Genomic DNA, 25,367 nt, shown 5'->3' on the forward strand with positions numbered 1-25,367 from the left:
ATTTATAACCAAGATCATAGCAACTATACATCAAGTACACAACAATAGATCAAGTCTTCAGTTATGAGTTTGAAAAACCCATTTGTGAAAATTCAAAGAATTAGCATTGAGTTATGAGTTAAGATTAGGAAGACTCAAGTGTCCAAAGTTAGACTTTTCCTCTTAAGTTTCAACCAATAGGCAGCTATTTGTAAGACAAACTACATATTTCTTTCACAATTGAAGAACAATGAATCTTGTTAGCTATGGAGAAAAGTCTATTTCCTATACCACCCACTATTTTACATGAGGTTGTTGCTTGTAGCATGACCATCACAGAATCAGGTCTATCATTTATCTATACAATAAGACACAACACTTGACATTATCATACATAATAAGAACATTTAAATGAAGTAAGAAAATAATCATCATAAACGAAAAGTAACTACACGTAATAACACGAAACCAACGCTAAAGAATGCAAATTTAAGCAAGAATGAGAAAGCATCTCTTTTCATCCCGGTTCATCTACCTCAAATGTTGTTGCTGCAAACTGGCTGATACAACTTTATCACTCTGAAAGTACATCAATAAAGAAAACCCACGTTAACCACTTGTGCTACATACAGGATCAGTTTCAAGCTTACTAGTTAAATTATGTAAAACAAAAGAGCAGGCCTTCAATTCCAATTTGACATAAGTTTCAATAAGTGCTAAATGCCATTATATTATCACATTATTTCACCGAAGTATGTTAAGCAAAACAGACATTAGCAAACCAAAAATATGTGATGATAGAATACTCACTTAAAAGTAGGAATTTAAGAACACACAACAGCACAAAGCCAAAGAAACGGTTCAACTCCTAGTTCCATTAGTACTGCAATTTTATTAATAACTTGGGACTTAATCCTTCCTTTACTTTTGCCATTGGGAATAGTGATTCTTTCTCTTTGACCATAGTAGCTTCCATAGTACAAAATATCCTGATATATCGCGATATTTGGGGATATCTATCCAGATTTCAGAGAAAGATATATAAATATTACGATATGTTCAGAGATATATGCAACTGTAAATATCAGTGATATTTCGATGATATTTGCGATATTTACGATATTTGGCGATATTTTGTGTATATAACAATTTTATTTAATATTTACCATTATATTTCAAATAAATATAAATAGTGTATCATGATATATTAAGGAATATCCAAAATATCCATGATATTTATCGATATTTTGGATATATCCACGATATTTGCATGTGAAACAATGTCAAATATCTCCAAAAAGGGAGATATATCCACGATACATATCCAGAAATTGAATATCGATAAATACCCATATCCTGATATTTTGTACTATAGTAGCTTCTTGCACATACTGCACTGGATGAGATAATTAAGTAGCATTAACACTACTACCGAAATACCACCCAACCTCAGTTCAAGCAATGAAGCAAAAATAATACCAACTCAGACCTTGTTACATACATTCAAACTATTTGCGCTAGTAATTGTCCTTATTAGTGATCAAGGACTTTCATTCCATTTTCAAACTTACATGTTCGAGCTTAAAATTTCAGCAGTGAAGCATAATTTGAACTTGGCCATTACTACTGAGCAGCACTCAAACTCCGACTTACCATTCAAATCAGCATAGTAGTAATCAACGGAACAACAATTAGCCTAAATGTAACCACATTTGGAGTTTGGACCAAGCATTTGTCCATGTTCCTTCAACAGCGTCAATTTTCAATAGCGTCTAATCTGCGAACCCAAAATAAAATGGTAATAAAATCAGGAACAATAATCATTTGCAAATCATCAAGGTGAATGCAGACATGGGAAGAAATGTGTCAATAAATTTAACATGATTCTTAACTGACCAATGCCTGACTTGCATACATATATTCTTTTCACTTATCGATGTTAAGCCCAAATCAAATCCCTTCACACTACTGTCCGCTAAGAACAAATCTCACCAATGTAGATATTCAAATAAACCATACGCTAATTGTGATTTCTAAAGCCAAATAGGGCATTGATATCTGCTAATTCATAATTCCCAGAAAGTAGCCACAAAATTTTCACCTATTCAATTCCTTACATAGTTTTATTCCCTACCATTCTCTAAACAATATTACTCTGTTTCCAAAGACATGATCTTGTAGTCCAGGGTCATTGCTCATTACAATAATGCATATAAATGGCGGTATAAAATTTGTGCAAAAAAAGACCTAAGAATCACACTGATTATAATGTTACCATGCTAGGCCAAGGACAACACCTGATTAATGTATGGTCAGTTCTACTCTAACATCTTCATATGTTTCTTTGTTTAACCTCTTCTGTCTTGTGATAACTAAAAGAGCTTACAAAAGATAAATACTAAATAAATCAAAGTACCGAAGCAATCATTAGACTGAATAATACTAAAAACATACTCTATACATACCATCCACAGTAACAAGGGATGATGGTTTAACTCGGATCATACTTTACTTGCTGCAAATCAAATACCGCAAAGTTTAACTATAATCTTGTAACTCCACCCACACTATCTTCCCTAAATGCTAAAAGTGGATACATCAATGCTAAAAGTCAATAGCTTGGACCAATTCTCTTCTCGTTGCTAGACTTAATGGCTCTTTTGTATTCGTAGCATGTCACTATTATCTTGCACCACAACAAATGACATATTGTCGGCCCTTTACATAATAGGTCTAAGCCTTTATGTTATCAGAACAAACCTAGAACTACACTAACTTTTTGGCTATTCCTTAGTATTGTCTAAGATCCATTAGTATTTACTAATCTACTATTGTTATCTCAGCAGGTCGTGGTTCCGAATACACTTTATAATCCTCTCCTAGCAACAAAAACCATTCTGCCATGAAGGTTAGCCAGTGGAGTTATTGTGGTTAATAGTCCAACACACATTTTACAACCTGCTCCACAACGCTATCATCATCTCACTCATCAATCGATCTACACTTTAAAGATTGATATGATGGAATTGCTTGGTGTCTAAATCTTCTCAGATTCCTCTCTGACCATCCAACTGATCGACTGATGAACACAACCATGGACATGCATACTGACATCCAAATGGAGCTTTCATTATGCATAACATACATCTCACTGGAACTGGTATTCTTAACTTTATTAACCACCATTAACAGAAACATGGGAAGAACATCCTAGAAGATGATTCAAGGAGTAAAAAACAATCAACTATTATTGCATACAGTAGTGGAACTTAGTTTTAATACAAGATATACCATGTTGAAAAAAAAAAAATACAAAACACCTAGACACCAATGCAAATGACAACAAATGGATATTTCATCTCTTTGCAAAGAGAAAGCAAATATCACAAATTCATGTAAATGAGAAAATCCCACATCCTATAAAAAATTTAAAGAGAGAGAGAAGGGGGGGATGTTGAAAATGGCATTGATATAATGTTCTTGTTGCTTAATCGAGCTAAAGCAAGGGGCTTTACGGTAATTGGCACACTCTTCTCCATTGAGTTATGCAATAAATAGCTCAAGAAATAAGATATAACACATTTTTATTAGGATAGTAATACTTGAATTTATATATATCTAATTCACCTTGTGCATATGGTCGTTCCTCAACCTTAGCAAGCAAATTATCTAACATAGCTAAGGGACTAAAATGCTTATCCCAAATCAACAAATATAAAGCTACAATAACCTTATTAGCCACACCAGTCACAGTAAATACAGTAGCAAAAACTGCCTACATTGCTACAAAACCAAAGAAACTAATAAGCAAGTGAACTATTGAGCTACAATACAAAACCCTAAGTGCTCACTTGGCTTCCACCACGCGCTTTTCTATTTCTTTCAATACCAAGGTAACTTATGTTACCCTTTGGAATATGCTGCTACGCTGCTTTGGAGCAAGTGGGTATCTCAATTTCAATATGCCTGCAAGTAACTTTAAAATGCTAAAAGGAGTGTTATATATCTTTCATCTAAAAAAATATAAAGACTGAAAGTAAATATTGGTTGTAAGAAATAATTTTTTGTAATGTAGAATAATTTTTTTTATGGCCTGAAACGTTGTTGTAGAGGCCCAAGCCCACAAAATCTTTAATAATATTTCCATATGCTACTTTGTGTTTTTGACCCTTTATCACAATCGTTACATTTCACAAATTATATATATTATCAAAAAAAAAAACTAACATTTCACAAATTAAACTGAATAGTTATGAATTATTTTGTGGGTCTTTATTCCATTTTTAATTGGCATTTATACACATTAACGTGCTTTAAAAGTATACTAAAAAATGTTTCAAAACGATTCAGAGCGTACATCTATTCCAATCGAACACAAATCCCTGTGAAATCCCAACCACCATTTGTGGTTCAACTTTTATGGTCACCTTTCTTGCACAAAATCCCCATCCTTGGATATCCTTACAAAAATGAAATGTACTACAATGTCATGGAAAAAGAAATGGACAAATTAAGAACCATAACATGAGATGTAATGTTGGTATTTTACAACCATACCATGAGATGTAATGTTGGTATCTTACTATCAATAGAAGTTTGGCTACATGTCCCTTCTCTGAGCTAGTAATGGAGTTAAATTTATTGAAACTTACTAACTATGACAGATAGAGCTAAATCAATTAAATGCAAGAGAAGCAATCCTGATTCATCCTATGCAAAGCAAAACAATTAACATCAACAAACAAAAGAGACCACCAAAATTGGAATTAAACATTTAACGAACAATTAAATAATTGTGAACCTTAAGAGAGCAATTTGGGAACCTGACTAACTTAATTGTAAATCGCTACTTGGATTGAACAAATGAAATGGAAATGGAAATGAAAGAAAAACCTTCATAGAATCGGATCTTTGATTGTGGCATGAGAGGTGATTAGTAGAGGAGACAAAGAGGTTTATTAGTATTACAGACGTTTCTGATTCTATTCTTAACGATACATTAATTTCTATGTAGAAAATAACGGTAGGAGTTTCTTTTTTCTGATAATATTATAATAATGCTAGGAGGTTTATCGAAGGCTTTATTAGTGATTAAAGAACAATGGTTTATTAATGATTTATGGTGGGTGTTATTTGGGTGATTAAGAATAAAGCCAGCCAAAAAAAAAAAAAGTGACTACAGTTGTTTGGGTGGGCAAACGTTTTAACTTTTAAGCGTAAAGTGAGAATACATAAGCAAGAAGAAGTGACGTCAACAAAGAATAACAACCAATGGAGTATTGGAGTTTGACAGTAAATTATGTTCAGCGGATCAAAGCTAAATTATAATAATTTAGACATGACACATAAAGAAAACAATTTGACATCAATATCCACTGTCAAACTCAACTAAAAATAAAAGTACAAAATAAATGCATACACAGAGCAGATGAAAGAGCTGGTTGGTCTATGACCTTCTCATCACAATTCAGTTGTGGGCGAAATTACTGTTGGTTTTCGCATTCAAACCCAAAATCTTGAATCTTCATCAGCAAAGTTAAAAATTCGGAACAAATTAAAACTGTTAGTAAAACGTACAACTCAACCAAAAACCAACGTCCATAATCTAACATCAAACAATAATCCAAAAAATCTATTTACTCTAAAATTAGGAAAAAAACACTAAATTCGTACCTCCTGAAGAACCTTCCCGAAGATGATTAGAGATCAAGAACAAATTAGAAACACTAATGGCGAGAGAGAGAGAGAGAGAGTGGAGGTGGTGTTTTATATGTGCTGGATAGCCTTAATAATATAGGAGAGTTAATAGCTAATCTTTAGTTGATAGAAGATGTAGAAGTTGATCAAGACTTGATTGGTTTTCTAAAACTGATGGTGAGGTTTGGGGATTAAGCACCACCGCTGAAGCAAAACTATTTATAACATCATGCAAAAATTCAATTGTATGAAAAGTTTGCAATCTTCAATCTCCGTGATTAATACCCATTTACTAAGAAATTAAGAAGTCAAAAGAGTTACTAATTCCCCTTACAAAAATTGGAAATAACGTTTCAAATTTGCTTAATTAAATGGTGTAGAAATTCACATATAGAAAGTTAATATAACTATTAATACAACCACTTTTTTGGGTAATTGATAACTATTTTTTGGTAACTAAAGTAATTGGTATTTTTATTACCAAATCAATCTTTTATTACAAAACATTTAATTCATTAAGTAACATTTTAAATGTCATTGAGGTTTTAAAACGTTCTAAGCCATACACGTGTCTATGCAAATCCCCATGCACATCTAACTCAGATCCTCACACAATCCAGACCTCTCTTTGTCCTGCCATTGTGTTTTATTATAATAGACTAGGTATTGCCCGTGTCGAAGACACAGATGATATTACCAACTTTATCTACACTATATATACCTTATATGTATATTAGAATCACCTCCCAGCTGAAATACTTTCTATAATTTTTAGATATTGTTTTATAATTTGTTTGGGGGCTAAAGTCTGAAAAAAGAAGAACCGGTGTAGACAAATTTGTTTCTATAATAAGAACTGTGAAATATAATATTAATACCACCAATTCCAATCATTTGTACACATTTACACACACAATTAGAAAGTGCTATTATCAATTATATTAAACTAAAATTAGTAGAAAGAACATATGTTATTCTTGATCAATGTAACAAATCTATTCCAAAGATGTAAGAATGAGGCTACATCCAAGATTCCTCCTTTAAAACAATTAGGCGAAAGTACATAGTCATTATGAGTATATAACTTTTATACAAATTTAGCCTAAGGTTGTAACAATAAGTTGTCATTCTGAAAAGCAGGCAACAAAAGATGTTTCATGGTATCTATGTAAAAGTGTAATATTCCTACTTGCAATGTCTTTCTATCTCCCTCCCCCTCAATTGTAGCACCCATGAAGCTATATATAGGCAGTGACTAAGTTTGAACACACTTTTTCATACCACCTATTCTTCAACACCGGTAGAGTTTCAAATTGAGAACTTTGGTTTACATATTCTTACGCTAAAGAAAAGATATTTCATTCCATTCAATCAATTTACACCTTTGGAAAAGGAATGAAGAAAGACCTTTAACACTTGATGTTTGCCATACAATCAATACTTTTTTTTTTTTTCTTTTACTTTTGGCAAAACTTAAGCTGTGGTGAAATGAAAATCCTTACTATAAGGGCATCTCCAATGGGGGGTGTAAACCGTATAAAGTGGAAAATTTACACCCCAAATATAAAAAAACTCTCTCCAATGGGGGTGCTATACCGTAGGTAATAGTGTATTAGCTAATAGAGAGGGTGGGGAATTCCCCCTCTCGCTATTAGTTAATAAAAATCCCGGGCGACACTCGAACTGACGTCTGAGTGAAATAATTTTCGGACGTCACTTGGAGTAACGTCCCTTTCTAATTCTAAAGTAATTTTTTAACTCGGACGTCATTAAACTGGGACGTCACTTAAAGTGACGTCCAAGTTTAAAATCTATTTTTTTTTACACTTCTCCATTGGAAAGTATAGAGTGTGGATATTTATAAGCTATACAATAGTATACAATTAGAGGTGTAAAATCCTAATGGCACCTACATGGAGCCTAGGTGGAGGTGTAATTTTACACCCCCCATTGGAGATGCCTTAAGAAAACACAATGAATAAGTTTGTTTTATCAAATATCATGTCTTGAGTATCATTTCTAAATTGAGTTGCAATTTTATCTGAGAAAAGGATATGCAAACACCATCAGTTTGTCCCAACTCCAGCAAGTAGATGCTAACTGCTAAGGTATCAACCACCTTGTTAGCTTCTCTGTGAAAACGCGTGGCTAGAAAAAAAAAAAAACCGCTGTGTATTGTTCACATGTTTATTTGTTAAATTATACCTTTAAACGACCTATCAAAGAATTTACATCTAAAGTTGCGTAAATTTTTCGAATACTTGTCTATGCTTAGTACCACTAATAAGGAAAACAAAGTACTACCATTTGTACATTCCCATGATCCACCATTCAAACCCTCTATGTCCCTCGTGTTTCAAGTAGCTTGACCACGCTGATTTAACTCCATTTTTTGAACCTGCAAAAGTAAACCCAAAAAATAAATAATTAAGTTAATATCAATCGCAAGGACTTTGCTTCATTTTCTTACTCGAGAGACACAAAAATGTTTGGGGTATTTTCTCATACGGACTGTAAGATAACAACAATATCTTAGATGCTTGAAAAAAAAAAATAGTCTCAATTGGTTGTTCGCCATTAGTTTAAAGGACTGAGGATACCTTACAAATGTTAGCAATGATAGATTAAACAAACAATACCAATTGACCGTTTAAATAAAGGGATTGACCCTATGAGAAATTACATCGACTATCGCAAAAAAAAATTCAATTAAAGTATAATCTGGCTTTTCAAATTATGAAAGGAAAAATAAAATTAAGATTTGCTGAACCAAGTAAAATAAGTTGTTTGAACAAATTTTTGAATTGAGTATGTAATTAAAATGGGTAAGCAAATTTAAAAGAAACTGAAGTTGATGGTAAACTATGTTAGTGTCTATTTGAAAGGAGATTTTCTATTTGATAAGTGCTTCTGCACAATGAAAGACAAAGTAACTGATTTAGAATACGTATTACAGAGAAAATCATACCCTTGCTTGTGTTAAAATGAGCTAACCCTTTCCTGAGAACAAAAAATATAAAGATTTCAAAAAAGTCATTTGTACCTAAACTACCAGTCCATTTAGAAGCAACATTTTGAGTGATAAGACACCAATAACCACAAATTGATTAGTACAAAGTACAAACTACAAAATTATGAAAGATCTGCAAAGCAATCTTATAACCAAAACTGAAATTAAATCCTATATTATAAAACAAATCCAGCATTCCACGTAATGAGAAACATAAGCAAGCATAAGTTGCTGACAGTCAACCTTTCAGGTTGTTGTCGTTTCCACGACAACAAGTTCTAATAAAAATATCACCTTAAACGAACTTTAAAGTATAGATTGAGTAATCCACAAAATTATTAGTGTAATAGTGCATGAAACCAAACAAGAGACATCTACCTTCACCTGCAAATTGGAGATAAGAAGTCGAGCATAAAGTGCCACAAATTTCCCAGCAAGTTAAATAAGAAAAATAAGTAGCATAAAAATTTGAGGGAATAAGGATACTCAGTGCTGTTGTGGTGGTGGATGAAGTGAATTCCTCGTGTCAATTAGTGAGGGGTTCTGAGGGAGGAAAGGGGTGTAATCCGGGAAATCATCTGAATCCATCACCGGTTGACAATTTCTCGATCATTACATGTGTATCCCAAGTTTCTTGGAAATCATCCTCTACTCCGAATCCCCTTCCAAAAATAAAGCCCTGGAAAATTGTCGAAAGAAACATACAGAAAATTAGAGAGCATGATAGAAGAGAGAGAGATTACATGATAACAAATATGAAGAGAGTAAAGATTAGAGTTGGAGTTAAGGAGATGAGGAGCTGAGACTTTAGAGGGCCAAGCAAGAGTGCGACATTTATTTGAAAGTTATATTAAAAAGTGTTTAGAAGCCCATGCCCATGCAAGATTAAGTTGCCTCACATCTCTGCCTTCGGTTACTGTATGAGTATGAGTATATGGAAACATTTCCTGATTAAATTCGTATAAATTCGATGTAAAGCTCAAAAGAGCTAAATAGGAGAGATAAACAGTTTAGCAAAATATTTAGATGAGTAGTTATGGTTTCCTTCTCTCTTATGATAAAGAAGAGTTATGGTATTAAAAACCTCTATGGTAGGAATCTGTATTTTGATTTCCATTATAGCAAGTTCATTCCCTTTAAACACTCTTGGATGGCCTTCTTCCGACAAAACCATGACGTTGATTTGCTCTGCCTACTCAGCCCACCCAGAAATGTTTAGAAACCAACTGAATTAGGTAACATACTTTGCCCACCAGGAAAGCTCGCTCACTCACAGAAATATTGGGCAAGTAACCAATATGCTTATTGGGAGTCCTCTTCACATCCCCAAAGTTCAAGGAGGAAATCATTAAATAAAGCCATCAATTACCACGTGCAAGAGCCAATGAGCATTTGGAAACATGACCAGTTTACTAATATACTTACATAGAGGACGTGGCGAAAACAGTAAGCTACCTCCCTTTCTTTGTTAAACACATAGTTGCACCATTATAGTACAAAGCTTTATACTCAAGTTAATTAATAATGGCAAAACAAAGCAGAAAATACAGCTCCTAGTTTAAAATACCTACTCTCACGAAATACATACACCATAAACGTACATTACAAAGAAATTTATTAGACATGGGTTGCACTTATAAGAGTCACAAAATAAAATTATAACATGAAGCCTTGGGAGTAATAAGTTGTTTATTAGCCTAAGAGTCAGAAAGTCAAAAATGGAACACCACCATTATTGTGGTTTTAATACGCTCGACTCGTCAATTAAAGGTGTTTCATACTCACTAAACACTTGTCTCCTCTCTAATAAAATCTCAACCTAATCTGGGTTTTCTTTATCAGTCCAAATTCTCAACAAATTCCAATTTACAACCCAATATCATTTGAAAGCTAGCATAGGAAATGTATATGAAGTTTACATTGGTTTTTTCCCTAACTTTTTCTTAACAATGACATCCTTAGTGGACATGTATATACCATTATTTTCCACTTCAATTGATTTCTAAATTCTTGGGAAATGAATACAGGACCTTCAGTACACTAAGCATATGCCTATCGACTTTCTAAAACCAAGTACTCCTCGGTATTTAGCTAACAATACCTCCTTTTAATGACTACTACCCTACCACCCTACATAACACACATACAAAACCCCAAATAATCATTTTTTTCTTTTTTTTTAAAAAAAAACCACTCACAGTCTACAAAGACAAAACCCCATGAAAAAGTAAACATGCCTTGTTTATCTCAGCAAGGCATGGAAACATCTATTCTTGCAATACTCTCCTTCCAATATTCGGTTCCTTTTGTTGTCCCTATTCAACTCAAAAGTTCATATATTATCAAGTTTTGAATCTCAAACATAGTTTACAAAAACATAATTTTGAAAATGAAAAAGAAAATAGGGAACCATGCCATTTCCATGGAAATCACCATAAGAGCAATAATGCAGTTGCTTTGCTTAGTAAAATCACATAAGCGAAGATAACTACTAACACTATTACTACCATGCAAATCTCTTGAAAGAAAAAACATACTATAAACACACGAAATCCAATGTCTCTTCACCTCTGTTTCAATCATTATTTGGTTTCTACATTTCAACCAACACCCCCATGTGCCTTCGAAGTTCACTTATTGTCGTCTTTCACTTCAACTCTACAGTCGGGACACATTTTTTAAAAACAACTTTCCTCTTACATTTTCTCTTGTTTTATGATAGTAAGGTCAACCAATTGATAAATTATTTAAAATGTCCAAATAAAGTTTTACCATGTAAGGCCCGTCTCTTCCCATTTCTTTCAATTTTTCTATTTTGACCCTTCCATTTGTACGTAGTTCTTCTTCAGAAAGGCTCACAGCAGGAGCTGGATTTTCCATTCCTAGATGTTGGATCACACCTTCGAATCTGAAAGGTAACAATGCAAAGTGTTGGTAATATGGTTCTCAATATTAATAGGATGCGTAACCAATAACAAACTCTTGCCAAAACCAAAAACCAAACTATTAGCCTAAAATGATTTATTTGTAACCAGACATTCATGGCAGAGAATGGACCTTTGAATCAATACATTGACTAAGTTGTCTAAAAAAACTCAAAATTAGTAACGTCAATGTTTTCCAAATTGATGTAAAGCAAAATATACATTGTATGGATTATTTGTAACCACACATTCATGGCAGAGGTAATTCACATTGGATGAATATGAAGAGAGCTTAAGTAATTATCTAGTTTAGGTCAAATGATAACTTAGGTTTATGGTTACTATGAAGAGCTTTTCTTGAAAAAATAAAAGAAAGGAAGAATTATAAATAAAATAATGAATCTAACATGTCAAAGCTCTAGGAAAACAGATAACAGGATTAGAGTTGTGCTTCTTGATTAGAGTTTATACCCTTTTCCAATTATGGTCAAGTCGAGTTTTGATCGGCTGCAAGTTCGTCATTGGACCTGAGTTAAGAAAAAAAAAAGTTACTTCGTTGAGGCACTCTAACAAACAATAGTTCTTTCTGTATTACTGATTAGAATATAACAAACACTTCGGGAAGTATAATTTGAATTCCATATTCAGTCAACAAAACAACAAATTAGAAAAGAAAAACTAAACCAAAATATATATAAAAAAATTGCCTAGCCAAGAACATAGAAAATTTACAAATTGTAACATATGTGATTCAAGCTAGTGAATAATCAACACTCAGAAGGAACATTTAGTGAAGTCGAGAGTTAAACCAGGGCGTACTTAGACATGCACGAAACAATTGTACCTGAAAGGCCATCTTCATATGATAAGTGTTCCTGCACAATGCAAACAAAGAACCTAGCTGATAAAACATAATCATATCAGGTACATATGAAGAGGAGGAAGCCACTGAGAGAAGAAGGAATATGAGTGATCATCGTTCTAAAATAGAGTAATTTATTTTCAGGATAGAAGAGTCAGTATTCCGGGGGTTTTTGGAATGGTTTCTGATTTTTTTTAGCTGGATTCTGACGTTACTAAAAATGAATCCTTTAATGTCATTTTAGCTGGGAAACGCTAGTTTTAAACTTCCTAGATTCATTAAATAAGATTCCAATGTGTCATACCTTGGGAAAGACTGCATTTCAAGCTACACCGTTTATCTCACTTTCTCTTATCATGATTATCTGACTCAAATCACTGTCATTAAAAAGAAATTAACGATTACTGTTAGAAAGTAAAAATTACGCAGAAATGTTCTTAAATGTTTGTTGAATTTTTTATTTGGAACTATAATATTGATGATGCTAAAAATAAATAAGAGAAGAGCAGTTATACATAGAATTATACAAATGGATGCACCTAATTCAATGGATCCATGAACCATTATCAAAGAAAAGGAGAAGTTCGAAAATGTTTGTGTACCTTCAATGTTGCACAAAAGACATGCTTCACAGAGTCTTGCCCATGCCTTCATTTATTATCTAGCAAACCAAATGAGATGGTTTTGAAGAAGAGTGAGATAACAACACCATTCCATACAATGTGAACATTAGATTTGGAATAAACTTGAAACTAAATTGTTTCACTTTTTGAATGAGGGAGATAGAAGGTTTAGAAGATGACGGCTCTCATAATGTACCTTTTCGATTACAATTGTTAACATTCATCGAGAATTAATTAGGGATTTACCTTGTGAATCCATTTAACCATGAACCATTAACGTCAAAGCCCATCGCTTTTTTTCTCGCTTTTGTTTTCGTGGTGCACAAACCAACCATTCACCAACAACATTTGAACTTGTGTGGAACAATCAAGTGGCACTATTAGTTCAAAATTGAGTAACAAAAAATGTAAATCAATAAAATTAGCAATAGAATTCATTTTGCAAAAGAAAAAGGGGGGGAAAAAAAAAAAGATTGCTAGCAACCTAACCTTAAAAATGAAGAGAATGGAGTCGTGGAGACAAATGGTTGTTATTTCCTTTGTGTATTGAAAAGAAGAGTCTCAGTATTCAATTCAATAAATGAGAAAAGCATTCAATCATTCAATTTGTGCGTTTTAGTATTTATTATTTAAACCATGTAGAAAGAGCTTTTGGATTCCATGTAGAATGTCATCTTATGCTTGAAATCGACAATCCAAGGGCAATGAAAATGCCCATATTTGAATTCGTTCAAAGTTTCAAAAAAAAAAATGTTCAATGAATGAAAGGAGAAGTTTGTGGGGAAAATCGAACAATCGAAAAGAGAACCTACCCGAGAAAATAGGAGTGGTGCATCATGGCGGTCATGAATCCATCTCAAGGATCAGAAATTGTTGGGAGAGGATGAGAGACACTGGAGTCAGAGATGTTGAGTTTAGTTGTTGAGCAGCCGACTTTGTTTTAAGCAGTACTTGATGGTGGAGTTAATTCGCGGGTCTATTGGAAGTTCAGAAGTTGACGTTTTGGTTTCTTCCTTTACGTTTTGTTTAGTCTAATAGAAACAAAGCCCAATCCAAAAGTCCACAACGGATTGGGAAGAGAAGCCGTTATAAATTTTGTTAATTGTTATAAAAGGAACAAACTTAAAGTTAGCCCATTAAATTTTTATTAATTAAAAATTTAATTAAATTAAAGTAGGCATCCGATGTGTAACCAGTGTATGAATTGAACACAAATTATATGGTTCCAATGCTTAGGTTTAGCTCATTAAATTATTATTAATTGAAATATTGATTACATATCAATGCATGCATTGAATTTGTATTACAAAACATTTAGTTCATCAAGTAATACTTTTAAATGGCATTGAAAAGGAGTTTCAAAATGCTCTAGATCGTACATCTGCTCCAATCTAACTCAGATCCCTAGACGATCCCGACCACTCTTTGTCTTGCCATTGTGTTTTATTATAATAGATGTTAGTCCTTATTCTAAGTTAAAATGGGTTTGTGTTGGTCGTTTAAGTTTTTTAGGTATAACTAAGTTCAATAAAATCACATTTGTTTGGTATATGAAATGTTTTTTAGATATTTGCTACTTGTTGACGTGATGTACTTGCATTATGTTCTCTACTTATTATATCTGTCTGCCTAGTTAAGGTGCAGTTCAGAATGTTAATTCCAGTAAGTTGTAGTGTTGATTAGCTAAGTGATGGGCATTTTTATGGAATTCAAATCAATATTTTGTAAGGTCAAATATACCCATTTGTTATTTATTTTAGAAGAAATAATTTAATATATTTAATATTTTATTATATTGTAAGTGAGAGTGTCTCACATACAAATTCATCATGATTCTAAGCACCTTAATAGTCCATTTGTCGATACGTACCAAGATTAGTAACTTGGATGCTACTGTTGTTATTGATACTTCTTCTAAACCAAAGCCTAGTGTTCACGGTAGTCTCAAGAAGTAATTGTTTTAATATCAAGTCTTTGTTGAAGTTTGTTTTTGGTTGAGTAGGAGAACCCTTACTTGCTTTCTTTTTTTTTGGTTAAAAATTACTAGTTGCAATTAGTGTTACCCCGTTTTCAAAAATAGTAGTGATACCCCCATTTGAGTGATTTCGATTTCTTCATAAAAAAAAAAAAATTCATCTCAGAACCGTTGTATCTTGCAAATCAGTAACACTAATTGCAACTAGTAATGGGGGGGGGGGGGGGGTAACACTAATTGCAACACTAACTAACCCTTTTATTTTTATGCTCCTACTCTATATTAGATTGAATGCAAGTTAAGATATTTCTACTGGGTTAACTCAAATACGCTGCTAATGTGGGCGGTATAATTATATTTCTTCTAGATAACATCCTACTTGGTTGCATATGATATCATCTTTGTTGTTACTGTTCTTTATCTAGTTTCATTTTTTTTAAGTGAGAATGTAGTTTGTTTTTTTAGTATGCATGCCTCAATCGATCCGTTTTTTTGTGTGCTTCCAATTTATTTGAATTTATGGGTGCAACTAGGTTAGATTGATTGTTGGATGTAGTACTTGTGCTATTTTAGTCTCTCCTAGCGTGGAGTTCGTTATTTACTTATGTGGTGGTCTATTATGTGTATGGTTTACTTGCCATTGTATTTTCAGCTCTAAATATTTTTGATTTATTCGTATTGCAAGAACTACAGTATGGAGGGGTTTGGGGTGATAGATAAAAGTTGGATTGATCTACTAAAAGAGGACGATCGTTTTATTCATGGTGTTAATTAATTTGTACAATTTGCAAAGGATAACTGTCACCACAAGAATGTGATCCCATGTCCATGCGATAATTGTAGAAATAGGGGTCGAGCACTAGCCTATGAGGTGGTCACATTGCTTCTACAAATAGTATACATTTTGGAGAATGCATGGAGAAACAAGTCAACCACCAAGTGTGGCATTTGAAAGGGGTTGGAAGGTCAAATTCCACTAATTTTGAGGTGGGAGGGGACTTCCCCTTTTTCGAGGAGAATGTTGCATTTAGTACTGTCGTAGAAGAACTTGATGGTGATAACTTCGATGCTATTATTGAACAATATAATGTTCAATAGATGGTGCTCGAGGAATAGTTGAGGAAGATCATATAGTTGAGGAAGAGCTTGACACAATTGAGCAGCTTCATGCCTAGAATGTGAATTCTACAACAACTCGCAAGAAAACTACTGTGACAAAATCCAATTTACATACAATGGCATTTTCTGGGATGGAAGTATCACATATGGTGGTTACTCCAATATGATAGTTGCTGACCAGAGGTAATAACACTTACAAACGCTATATATGATACTTATAGCCCTGCACCATTTTTTGCCTAACAACCTCTGAGAATGTCGTGTCATTGAATATCTATTCTAGTATAAAATACTTGATTGTACTGTTTGATGGAAATTGAAATAAGGTATGTGGCCCATGTTCCGGAAAACCTAGCTATGGATGCCGCTGCCCTCTATTATGCGCTAGAATTACAGTATTCAGCCCAATGAAAGATAATAACATGCTGAATTCACTTGGGATAATTATAGTGAGCAAAAGTTTATATTAATAGAATTAAACATCTTGTAATTCTTCCATGCTACAATAAATTGTATATGAGAGATGGTTGTTATTCGTGGATGATGTATTTTTGCTTGTAAGACAAGAAGATATTCTTGTGTTCATGCTTATACTCAATCGAGTATTTTCTACCTCCCCAAGTTCTCAGTACTAAAGAAAGTAATACCTAGCAAAAGTAAGCATATGCTGGGCTGTTTGGGTCACATAGCTCTTTGAAAGACATGTTACTGACTAATATTGTGTTTGCTCTATCTCGCAGGGTCACTTGTAGATATGGGATTTGTACAACACCAATAGAAGTTACATCTTCTCAATTGATTGCAAGTGAGATCTTCCTTTCTGGTGTGGTGAAAGCCTTCCTCTACCTTGGAGCTGTGGCAAATGGACTCATCAGAAATAGGACTGTCCCAAAATGGGACAACGTATTAAATATCTACAACCTAACAGAGGTGAAGGAAGCCTCCCCAGTAACTGATCTCCAGCGCCTAGAGGTTTGACATTTTTATTTAGTCTCATTTACTTGCTCCAAGATTTGGTAATCAATTCCAATTATAGAACTGAAGTTACAATAGGGCACCCTTCACTGGTTTTCACTTAGGCGTCTGCTCAGCACAGATATGCTTGACCTTAAGTTCATCCAGTATAAGAACTTGATGCTCTTTTACCATTTTTTGTCCAATGCACTTGGAATTACATAAGTTAGTTTCGCGTCGGGGACTTCATTCTTAATTCACGTGACATCCTAATATTTATGTTATGGCATGAAACTGCCTTAGTACACTTATGAGATATGCATCGTCAGGATTCTCTTTTGATCTCATTGTTACTTTGTTTGCCTCTCTTACCGAGGTTGTTCTTGCCGGTAGCTTCTTCGTGGTAGGAGCTCTTGTGGGTGTACTGAAACCTGGTAGGATGAGCATGTTTGGGACACTTCTTGTCATATGGGGCCTTGTCAAGGAAGGGCTTTTTGGGAAACCTGTGAATACAGATCCTGCAAAAGTTGTTTCTGTGTACTCTACCATGTTGATTGCGCTAGTATGTGCTTTCACTTGTATAAAGTATGATGTCAATAAAATTGTTAAAAGTAGTCCGGCTCGACCCTTGGCGAAACCCCTGCAAAAATTCTTGTGGGTTTGATTGAAATGATAGAATTTTGTATGACCTGCAGGTGTGATGCGAATTGTATGAATTTAGTATGGCGCCAGAATCAATTTTTTTTCATCCAATTCAATACATTTGCCATGGCCATAAACTGTGGCTAAACTTTAGATACAGTCTAATAAAAGACATTTGCCACGGCCTAGACCTGTGGCCAAATTATAGATCCATTCCACAAAAGGCAAGGGCACAGGTCGTGTGAGCATTAGCCATGGTTTAGTGTTGTGGCAAACGGGAAAATTCACCACAGCCCATGTAACAGTTTATAACCGTGGCATAAAATGAAGCTTTACCCATGGTCCTTAGTCATGGCCAAAGATTAGCAACAGGCGCATTGGCAATAGTCGTGCAACGGCTTAGAACCATGGCAAAAAGTCTTTAGCCACGGTTAATGACATGGTAAATGCTCAATATTCTTGTAGTGCCACCTCTCTTTTATTTTATATATACAAATTTCTATCTCTGTCTATGCCTAGCGTTTGTCTTGATTGTGGTGGATGTTTCTTGTTTCTAGATGCTTGCGGAAATTGATGGCCTGAATGATTCCACATAGGTATGAGTTTTTGTATTGTTTTCATCTCCTTCTTTCCTTCATACCCTGGTTTATTATGCCTGTAATCCTTTTCTCACCACTTGATTTGCCAGGATTTGTTCATCATTGGGGCAAAGCAACAGACCTGATCTTATTGATCCAGCACTTTTACGGCCTGGCCGATTTGATAAGCTTCTTTATGTTGGAGTAAACTCTAATGTATCTTGGCACCAAAGAGGATATAAGAAATATGAAGTTATTTATGGAATCTATTTCTTAGTTCCAGTGGAGGTTGTTATTCCAAATTTCTTTGAGCGGAAACATTAGTAGTGTGAATTTGAGGTGTAATTGGTTTAATCGTCTGTCCTCCCTCTCTGGCCTCTCTCTCTCCCGGATTCAATTATTTTTTTTTGTTTGAAACTTTGAATCCCTTTTTAATGATATATCCTAAAATATCGCCAAACTACTGAAGATTTTTTTATATGTGTTGATATATCGACGATATTAACAAATGTTTTTATGTAAAATATCCCACACAAGGGGATATATTGACGAAATATATCGAAATTTCAGAGGTCGATATATTCCCATATCTTGATATTTTTGTACTATGCATGTGATAGTGAAACATAACACCAGTTCTAACACCAAATATAGTCTCATTTGATGCCAAGATTGCAAAAAATTTGGTGTTGGTAAGGCTATGTCCAATGCCCCGTATCCTCACAAAAATGGTGTGGGGAGCGGCGGTTTTTACACCCTTCATCCAAATATCACTCTCTATATATAGAGAGTGTTTTTTAGGAATGCAAAGTACATTCTATGTCAGATGAATTGGAGCCAAAATTGAAGAAATGCAATTTAAGCATATCATTTGGCGACATTTGAAATGGAGTCAATTGTTTTGTGTCCCCACCAAGTTAGAAACTAATTATAACCCGTTCTTATGTTATTTTATTTTTAATTTCGTGTCGATCGAAGTGGTGTAGAATGGTCCGAACCATTGGACACCAAAATTTACTCCCCATCCTCAAAACACTATTTTTTGGTGGAATGGAAATAGAGGTGGATGCACCATTGGACTCAGCCTAAATGGTTGGTGTCGTGGGAAAATATCGTCACCCCGATATTCCAACCCAAATATTGTGATTAATAAGAAATATTGACGTGATTGTCGATATTTCGCACTATAGTTTGTATGTTGCAAGAAAAGCGAGAAAAGGAGGAAGAAGAAGAGAAGGGACACGTGGTAGGGAATGATTGGGCAAAGCTACCATTTCAATACTATATAAAGACTGGAAAGAGGAAGAAACATTCATTCCAAATTCATTAGAGAAAAACCAACAAAACTAGAGCAAAGAAAGAGAGAAAGAGAGAAACTTGTAACCACTGTTACTAATCAATAAAAATAAATTTCATCTCGATCTTTGTTCTTGATTCTTGTTTAATTCTTGATTGTTGATCTTTGAGAAACTTCTTTGCAAACTACATTGGCAGCGTACGTGTTTTAAGGATCAAGAAAGAACACTTTTTTCTTGTTTTCTTTGGAGTTTCGAATCTACTGTTAAGGGGGTTGAAGGAGTTTCGATAGGATCAGTGAAGAATAGTGAATTTGTTTAGAGAGATATTTGGTTTCTTGTCAAGATTCTTCCCAAACGAGCGACAACAAACAAAGCATTAATGGTTGATGAAGCAAGCACGTCTCAAGCAGCATCTAAGAATGCAGAGCGAAGAACTAGACGATCAATAACTACACTGGTGGAAGAAGTGGATGAGATATGAGAGGAAGAAGTATCTTTAGAAGATTTGTTGAGAAGGATGGCTGAATTAGAAAAACAAAATCAGATGTTAATGGCTGGCTGAAAATAAAGCGGTGAGGGAAAAAAAGGAGAAGCGTGCTGAAGACGCTATGTATGAGAAAGATGACGAGGAGTCAAGCTCAGGCACCCCAGTGGTGAGAAAGAGTCACCTCGAGGAGGTGAGAAGAAGCCATCCTGAAGAAGTACAATTTGTAGCGAGAGTGACACCAAAGGTGGTGCAAGAAGAAGAAGTTAAAGCACCAATCACGAAGGAAATGGTGCAAGAAATGATGCAGAAGCAATTAGGAGATTAGCTACTGGAAAAAGTCTCATCTTCGATACGAAAGTTGGTAGATGATGTGAGTAGGAATCCATTGAAAAAGGAGATAGAAAGGGCACCTTTACCTCCAAAGTTCAAGAATCTAAAATTCAGTCAGTATGAGGGGGCCATTGATCCCATGGACCATCTTTTTAGTTATCGACATCAGTTCTCGATATATCAGGGTATCGAGTATTGGGATACTGTACTATGTCGATCATTTTCTTCAAGTTTAAAAGGCAAAGCACTAAAATGGTTTTGCACAATTTTGGAGGGATCCATTTCATGCTTTCGTGAAATCGAAGAAAGGTTCCTCACCAATTACGGTCACTAAAGGGTGCAACCAAAGCAGGTGTCGACCTTATTTCAATTAAAAGAAGGAATCATTGAAAGATTTTTGGCAAGGTAAACCCAATCGGTAGAAAGATTGGATGAATAAGAAATGACAGCTGTCATAGCCTTCCAAGTAAGTGTAATACCATGATATTTTATGCACAAGTATTTGTTGAGAAAAAAGGTTAAAACTCTACAAGAATTGTATGATAAAGCTGATAGAGATATCAGAGTCGAGGAAGGATTAAAGATGGCCATCGCTCAAGTATTGTTGCAAGTCACTGATGCAGGAAGAAGAGATAAAGATAGTACTGATCGATATGAAAGTCGAGATTCCTCGAGGTCAGATCATTAAAGATCTCAGGAGCAGTACACAAACAGAGATAATCAGCCGCAACAAAGAAGGAAGTTTGAGAAAACACTGAAGGAGGAATTAGATCCTAGTAATTTCATAGCTCTCAATTCCATGTCGGAAGATATATTGAGGAGGATAGTGGAAGAAGAGTTCGTGATTTGGCCGAAATTCACTCTTAGGGAGATAAAAGGCAGACCTTACTGTCAATTTCATAAGGTTGAGAACCATGAAACTAATAGGTGTCTACATTTGATAAAAAAGATTGACAGGCTCATGAAAGAAGGAAAATTAAGAGAATTTCGGGTTGATGTTAGACCTGAAGAAGCGACGACTATACATGAGAAGCCACTGGGGGTAATAAACATGATTTACAAAGGAGAAATTCCCAAGAAAAAAATCCTTCGAGATAAGATAAGAAAGATATCAATGGTGAAAGAGGTGCTCGAGGTCAATGTCGAGCCAAGTCTGGTGAATCAGCAGCTGGTGTCGGCTAGCATTCTTGGTGCAATTATGTTCGTACCAGAGGATCTATCAAAGGTAATGTTACCACATGACAATGCTTTGTTAATCACTTTGCGTATTGCTGGCTATGATGTACAGAAGATATTAGTGGACTACGGTAGTTCAGTTAATATTTTATTTTGGAGAGCATTCAAAGGAATTGGTCTCGATGAGTCTCATTTAAAGCCACCGAAGTTCAATTTATATTGTTTTAATGGAACTTGTACCAAGCCCACTGGAGAGATAAAATTGCCAGTTTGAGATGGGCCTCAAACGGTTATGACGACATTCGTGGTCATCAAGCACCATTCTGATCACAATGCCATATTGGGAAGGAAGTGGATACATAAAATGCGGGCTGTGCCTAGCCATTCTATCAAGTCATTTGATTCCCGACTGTATATGGATTGTATGAAATTAGGAGTGATCAGTCCGAGTCAGAAAAATGTAATTTTGTCACAGTAAAGGGAATGATGAAGGGGAAAAGCAAAGACACTAGGGCGTCTTGGAAAATTCTAACTAGCAGTTACAACAAGCTTTGCTTGTCAACACCAATATCTAGATACATAAGTAGGTAAAGTTCACTCAAGAGCTCAAGCAACATGAAGAGCCCCTCTAGGAAAGAAAGACCATAGAAACGGTGGAGAAAGTTAATATTAGTACAGGAGAAAGTGAGCGTCATACATTCATTAGTACAGAGATGGAGGAAAACATAAGAAATGAGTTGATGGTTTTTTTGAAAGAGAAACAGGATGTTTTCACATGGTCGATGTCGGACCTCACTGGTATCAATCCAGATGTTTGTTCACACAAGCTGAATATGGAAGAGAATGCAATTTCGGTGCACCAAAAACATCAGAAGGTGAGACCGATGTATGAAGAAGCGGTGCAAGTCGAGATACATAAGATGTTAAAAAATGGCATAATCAGAGAGGTAGAGCATTCTCAATGGGTAGCAAACATCGTGGTAGTACCTAAGAAAGATGGTAGAGTTTGAATTTGTGTCAAATTTACTAATATAAATAAAAAGTGTCCAAAGGATCATTATCCTATGCCTAGAATTGATGAGTTGGTTGATCGAACTGCTGGTTTTGAGCTGATCAATTTTTGCGATGGGTATTCGGGATATTTTCAGATTCTAATGGCTATTGTGGACCAACTAAAAATGGCGTTCATTGTTAATGGAGGGATATAATATTTTATCAGAATGCCATTTGGGTTGAAGAATGTTGGAGCCACTTATCAAAGACTAGTAGAGAAAATGTTTAAAAAACTCATCAAACGAATTGTCGAGGTCTATATAGATGATATGGTCATCAAATCTATGAAAGTTGTAGATCATGTAAAGGACCTTGACAATGTATTCAAAATATTGTGAGAGTTTAATATGAAACTTAATCTTGAAAAGTGTACCTTCAGGGTTAGTTCTGGCAAGTTTTTAGGGTATATCGTTACGAAGCGGGGTATCGATGCTAATCCTGATCAAATACGAGCATTTCAGCAAATGCCATCTCCTACAACCAGAAAGTAGATACAAAGGTTGACGGGAAGAATAGTTGCGCTCAATAGATTCATCTCCAGAACTTCAGATCGATGTAAGCCACTTTTTAAGTTGCTTAAAAAGAATGTTAAATTCTGTTGGAATGAGGAATGTGAAGATGCATTTTCCGAATTAAAGAAATATTTGTAAGAAATGCCAACACTTACAAAACCAGATGAGGGAGAAAGTTTGATCCTTTATTTGGCTATATCAGATTTTGCTATAAGTTCTGTCCTTGTGAAAGTAGAAAATGGGTTGGAAAGACCGGAATATTTTCAGAGCAACACGATGCTCGAGGCGGAGACTCGGTACTCCATTATGGAGAAATATGCTTTGGCACTTTTATTTTTATCTCAGAGGCTGAAGCCATATTTTCAAGCACATTCTGTGATAGTGATGATGAATCTACCATTAAAGCAAACTCTAGCAAAAACTGCTAAGTCAAGAAGGATGTCTAAATGGTCGGTACTAATAAACAAATTCGGAGTAGAGTATTGAAACCAAGTATCAGAGAAAAGTCAGGTATTGGCTGACTTTCTGGCAGATTTTCTATCTAAGGATGCTAGTTGGGGCATGGAAGAAGAGGAATTCTCAATGCTGCAAGAGCCTGAAGATGTTATCGATACAGACGATCCATGGGTGAGAACTAATGGTTGGAGATTATTTGTCGATGGATCATCTGGAGGTAAGGGGTGTGGCATCAGAGTGGTGCTGGTCACTCCTGAAATTCAAAGACTCGAAATGGCAATAACTTTGGGGTTCCATGCATCTAATAATGAGGCTGAGTATGAAGCTTTAATAGCTGGTCTCGAAATGGCTAGATTACTCAACATAAAAGAGTTGTCAATCTTCAGCGACTCGATGCTCGTGGTCAGCCAGATCAATGGATGATATTTGGCAAAATGTGAAAATATGGTGGATTTTTTGAACTTCATAAAATCCAAGTTGAGGGACTTCAGTAAGATAAAGCTTCAGCATCTCAATAGAAATGAGAACAGGCATGCTGATGCCCTGACATATGTTGCAGCGATGCTGGAAAACACAGAGGGTCGCACTCTACATATCGGAGTTTAACAAAGGCCAAGTATCGATATCGATGACTCAGAAGTGATAGAGATTGACACACTGGGGGCGTCATGGATGGAAGCATATATCTCATTCTTATCTGAGGGCAAAGTAATGGAAGACAAAAATGAGGCCAGAAGGATTAAATCTGGTGCTCAAAGATATGTATTAATTGATAATGAGTTATATCAAAAGAATTCTGGAGGTCCACATTTGAAATGCATATCGCTTGAGGAAGCGCATCTAATAATTACCGAGATTCACGAAGGCAAATATGGAAACCACTCAGCTGGTAGATTGCTGGCTAATAAAATCACGAGGCAGGGACATTTCTGGCCTCATATGCGAAGAGACTATCTTTGATATGCAAAAAAATGTGTACAGTGCCAAATTCATTGGAAAACCATCATGTTCCAGTTGAAGAATTACATTGTGTCTCAAACCCCTGGCCTTTTGCTCTATGGGGTATGGATATTGTTGGTCCACTAACACTAAGGAGAGGCAAAAGAAGGTTCATATTGGCAGTCACATACTATTTCACAAAGTGGGTAGAAGCCATTGCTTTGTAGCACATCAAAGAGCAGGATGTCATAAATTTCCTTTTTGAACGAGTCATATGTCGATATGGGTTGCCTTATGCTATTATATCAGATAGTGGGCCACAGTTCGAGGGAGGGAAGGTGAATGCTTTCTTGGAATCTTACAAGATAAAGCATTTCACATCTGTGCCATACTATGCTCAGGGTAACGGGCAAGCCGAGGCAACAAATAAAACCATTATGGATAATATCAAGAAAAAGTTAGATATGGAATGTAAGAGCACGCACCTAATGGCACAGATATGAAAAACTAAGATCCGCATTCTTTTTGATAAGAAGAAGATGAATATTATTCTTATCAAACATGAAATGTTCAAAGGAGTTCAAGCTGCAGGGCTGGTTGCTACTGGGCACATGTTTAATTCAGTGGAAGATTTGGAAGTTCTTCACTCTCTTAATATACGAGGCATCCCAAAGCCACCATGCTGCCCAAAAGAAGTCTGCTGGAAGCTCCCACAATCGGACATAGTCAAAGCCAATACTGATGGTTCATCCA

At 35.1% G+C, this 25,367-nt stretch overlaps 3 protein-coding genes and 1 long non-coding RNA gene across 4 annotated transcripts; 3 read left to right on the forward strand and 1 right to left on the reverse strand.

The window, feature by feature from the left end:
* Positions 1 to 11,095: 11,095 nt before the first annotated feature.
* LOC147508483 (uncharacterized) lies at positions 11,096 to 13,376 on the reverse strand. Its single transcript, XR_015216371.1, has 6 exons — positions 13,342 to 13,376; positions 13,075 to 13,133; positions 12,777 to 12,849; positions 12,430 to 12,485; positions 12,018 to 12,137; positions 11,096 to 11,594 (listed from the first exon to the last, which is right to left on the reverse strand). It is a non-coding gene; the product is annotated as an uncharacterized LOC147508483 (long non-coding RNA).
* Positions 13,377 to 15,985: 2,609 nt separating this feature from the next.
* LOC147508484 (uncharacterized) lies at positions 15,986 to 17,807 on the forward strand. The gene is made up of 4 exons (XM_086597154.1): positions 15,986 to 16,124; positions 16,234 to 16,372; positions 16,930 to 17,161; positions 17,520 to 17,807. The coding sequence occupies exons 1-4, from the start codon at positions 15,986 to 15,988 to the stop codon at positions 17,805 to 17,807; spliced, it is 798 nt and encodes a 265-aa protein (XP_086453280.1).
* A 3,470-nt stretch (positions 17,808 to 21,277) lies between these two features.
* Positions 21,278 to 21,928, forward strand: LOC147508485 (uncharacterized). Its single transcript, XM_086597155.1, has one exon. It carries the CDS (start codon positions 21,278 to 21,280, stop codon positions 21,926 to 21,928), a length of 651 nt encoding a protein of 216 aa, XP_086453281.1.
* Positions 21,929 to 23,360: 1,432 nt separating this feature from the next.
* LOC147508486 (uncharacterized) lies at positions 23,361 to 24,098 on the forward strand. The gene is made up of 2 exons (XM_086597156.1): positions 23,361 to 23,672; positions 23,766 to 24,098. The coding sequence occupies exons 1-2, from the start codon at positions 23,361 to 23,363 to the stop codon at positions 24,096 to 24,098; spliced, it is 645 nt and encodes a 214-aa protein (XP_086453282.1).
* Positions 24,099 to 25,367: the final 1,269 nt, after the last annotated feature.

Source organism: Coptis chinensis, chromosome 3, assembly GCF_015680905.1.
Source record: "Coptis chinensis isolate HL-2020 chromosome 3, ASM1568090v1, whole genome shotgun sequence".
NCBI lineage: Eukaryota > Viridiplantae > Streptophyta > Magnoliopsida > Ranunculales > Ranunculaceae > Coptis > Coptis chinensis.

Excerpts from the sequence above, each read along its gene's own strand:
- LOC147508484 (XM_086597154.1), top strand. The coding sequence starts at position 15,986 with ATGGAGAAACAAGTCAACCACCAAGTGTGGCATTTGAAAGGGGTTGGA. Across the intron at positions 16,125-16,233 it reads TGTCGTAGAAGAACTTGATG|CTTCATGCCTAGAATGTGAA; the intron begins GTGATAACTTCG and ends ACAATTGAGCAG. Across the intron at positions 16,373-16,929 it reads ATGATAGTTGCTGACCAGAG|GGTCACTTGTAGATATGGGA; the intron begins GTAATAACACTT and ends TCTATCTCGCAG.
- LOC147508485 (XM_086597155.1), top strand. The coding sequence starts at position 21,278 with ATGTCGGAAGATATATTGAGGAGGATAGTGGAAGAAGAGTTCGTGATT.
- LOC147508486 (XM_086597156.1), top strand. The coding sequence starts at position 23,361 with ATGCCAACACTTACAAAACCAGATGAGGGAGAAAGTTTGATCCTTTAT. Across the intron at positions 23,673-23,765 it reads GAAGGATGTCTAAATGGTCG|GATGCTAGTTGGGGCATGGA; the intron begins GTACTAATAAAC and ends TTTCTATCTAAG.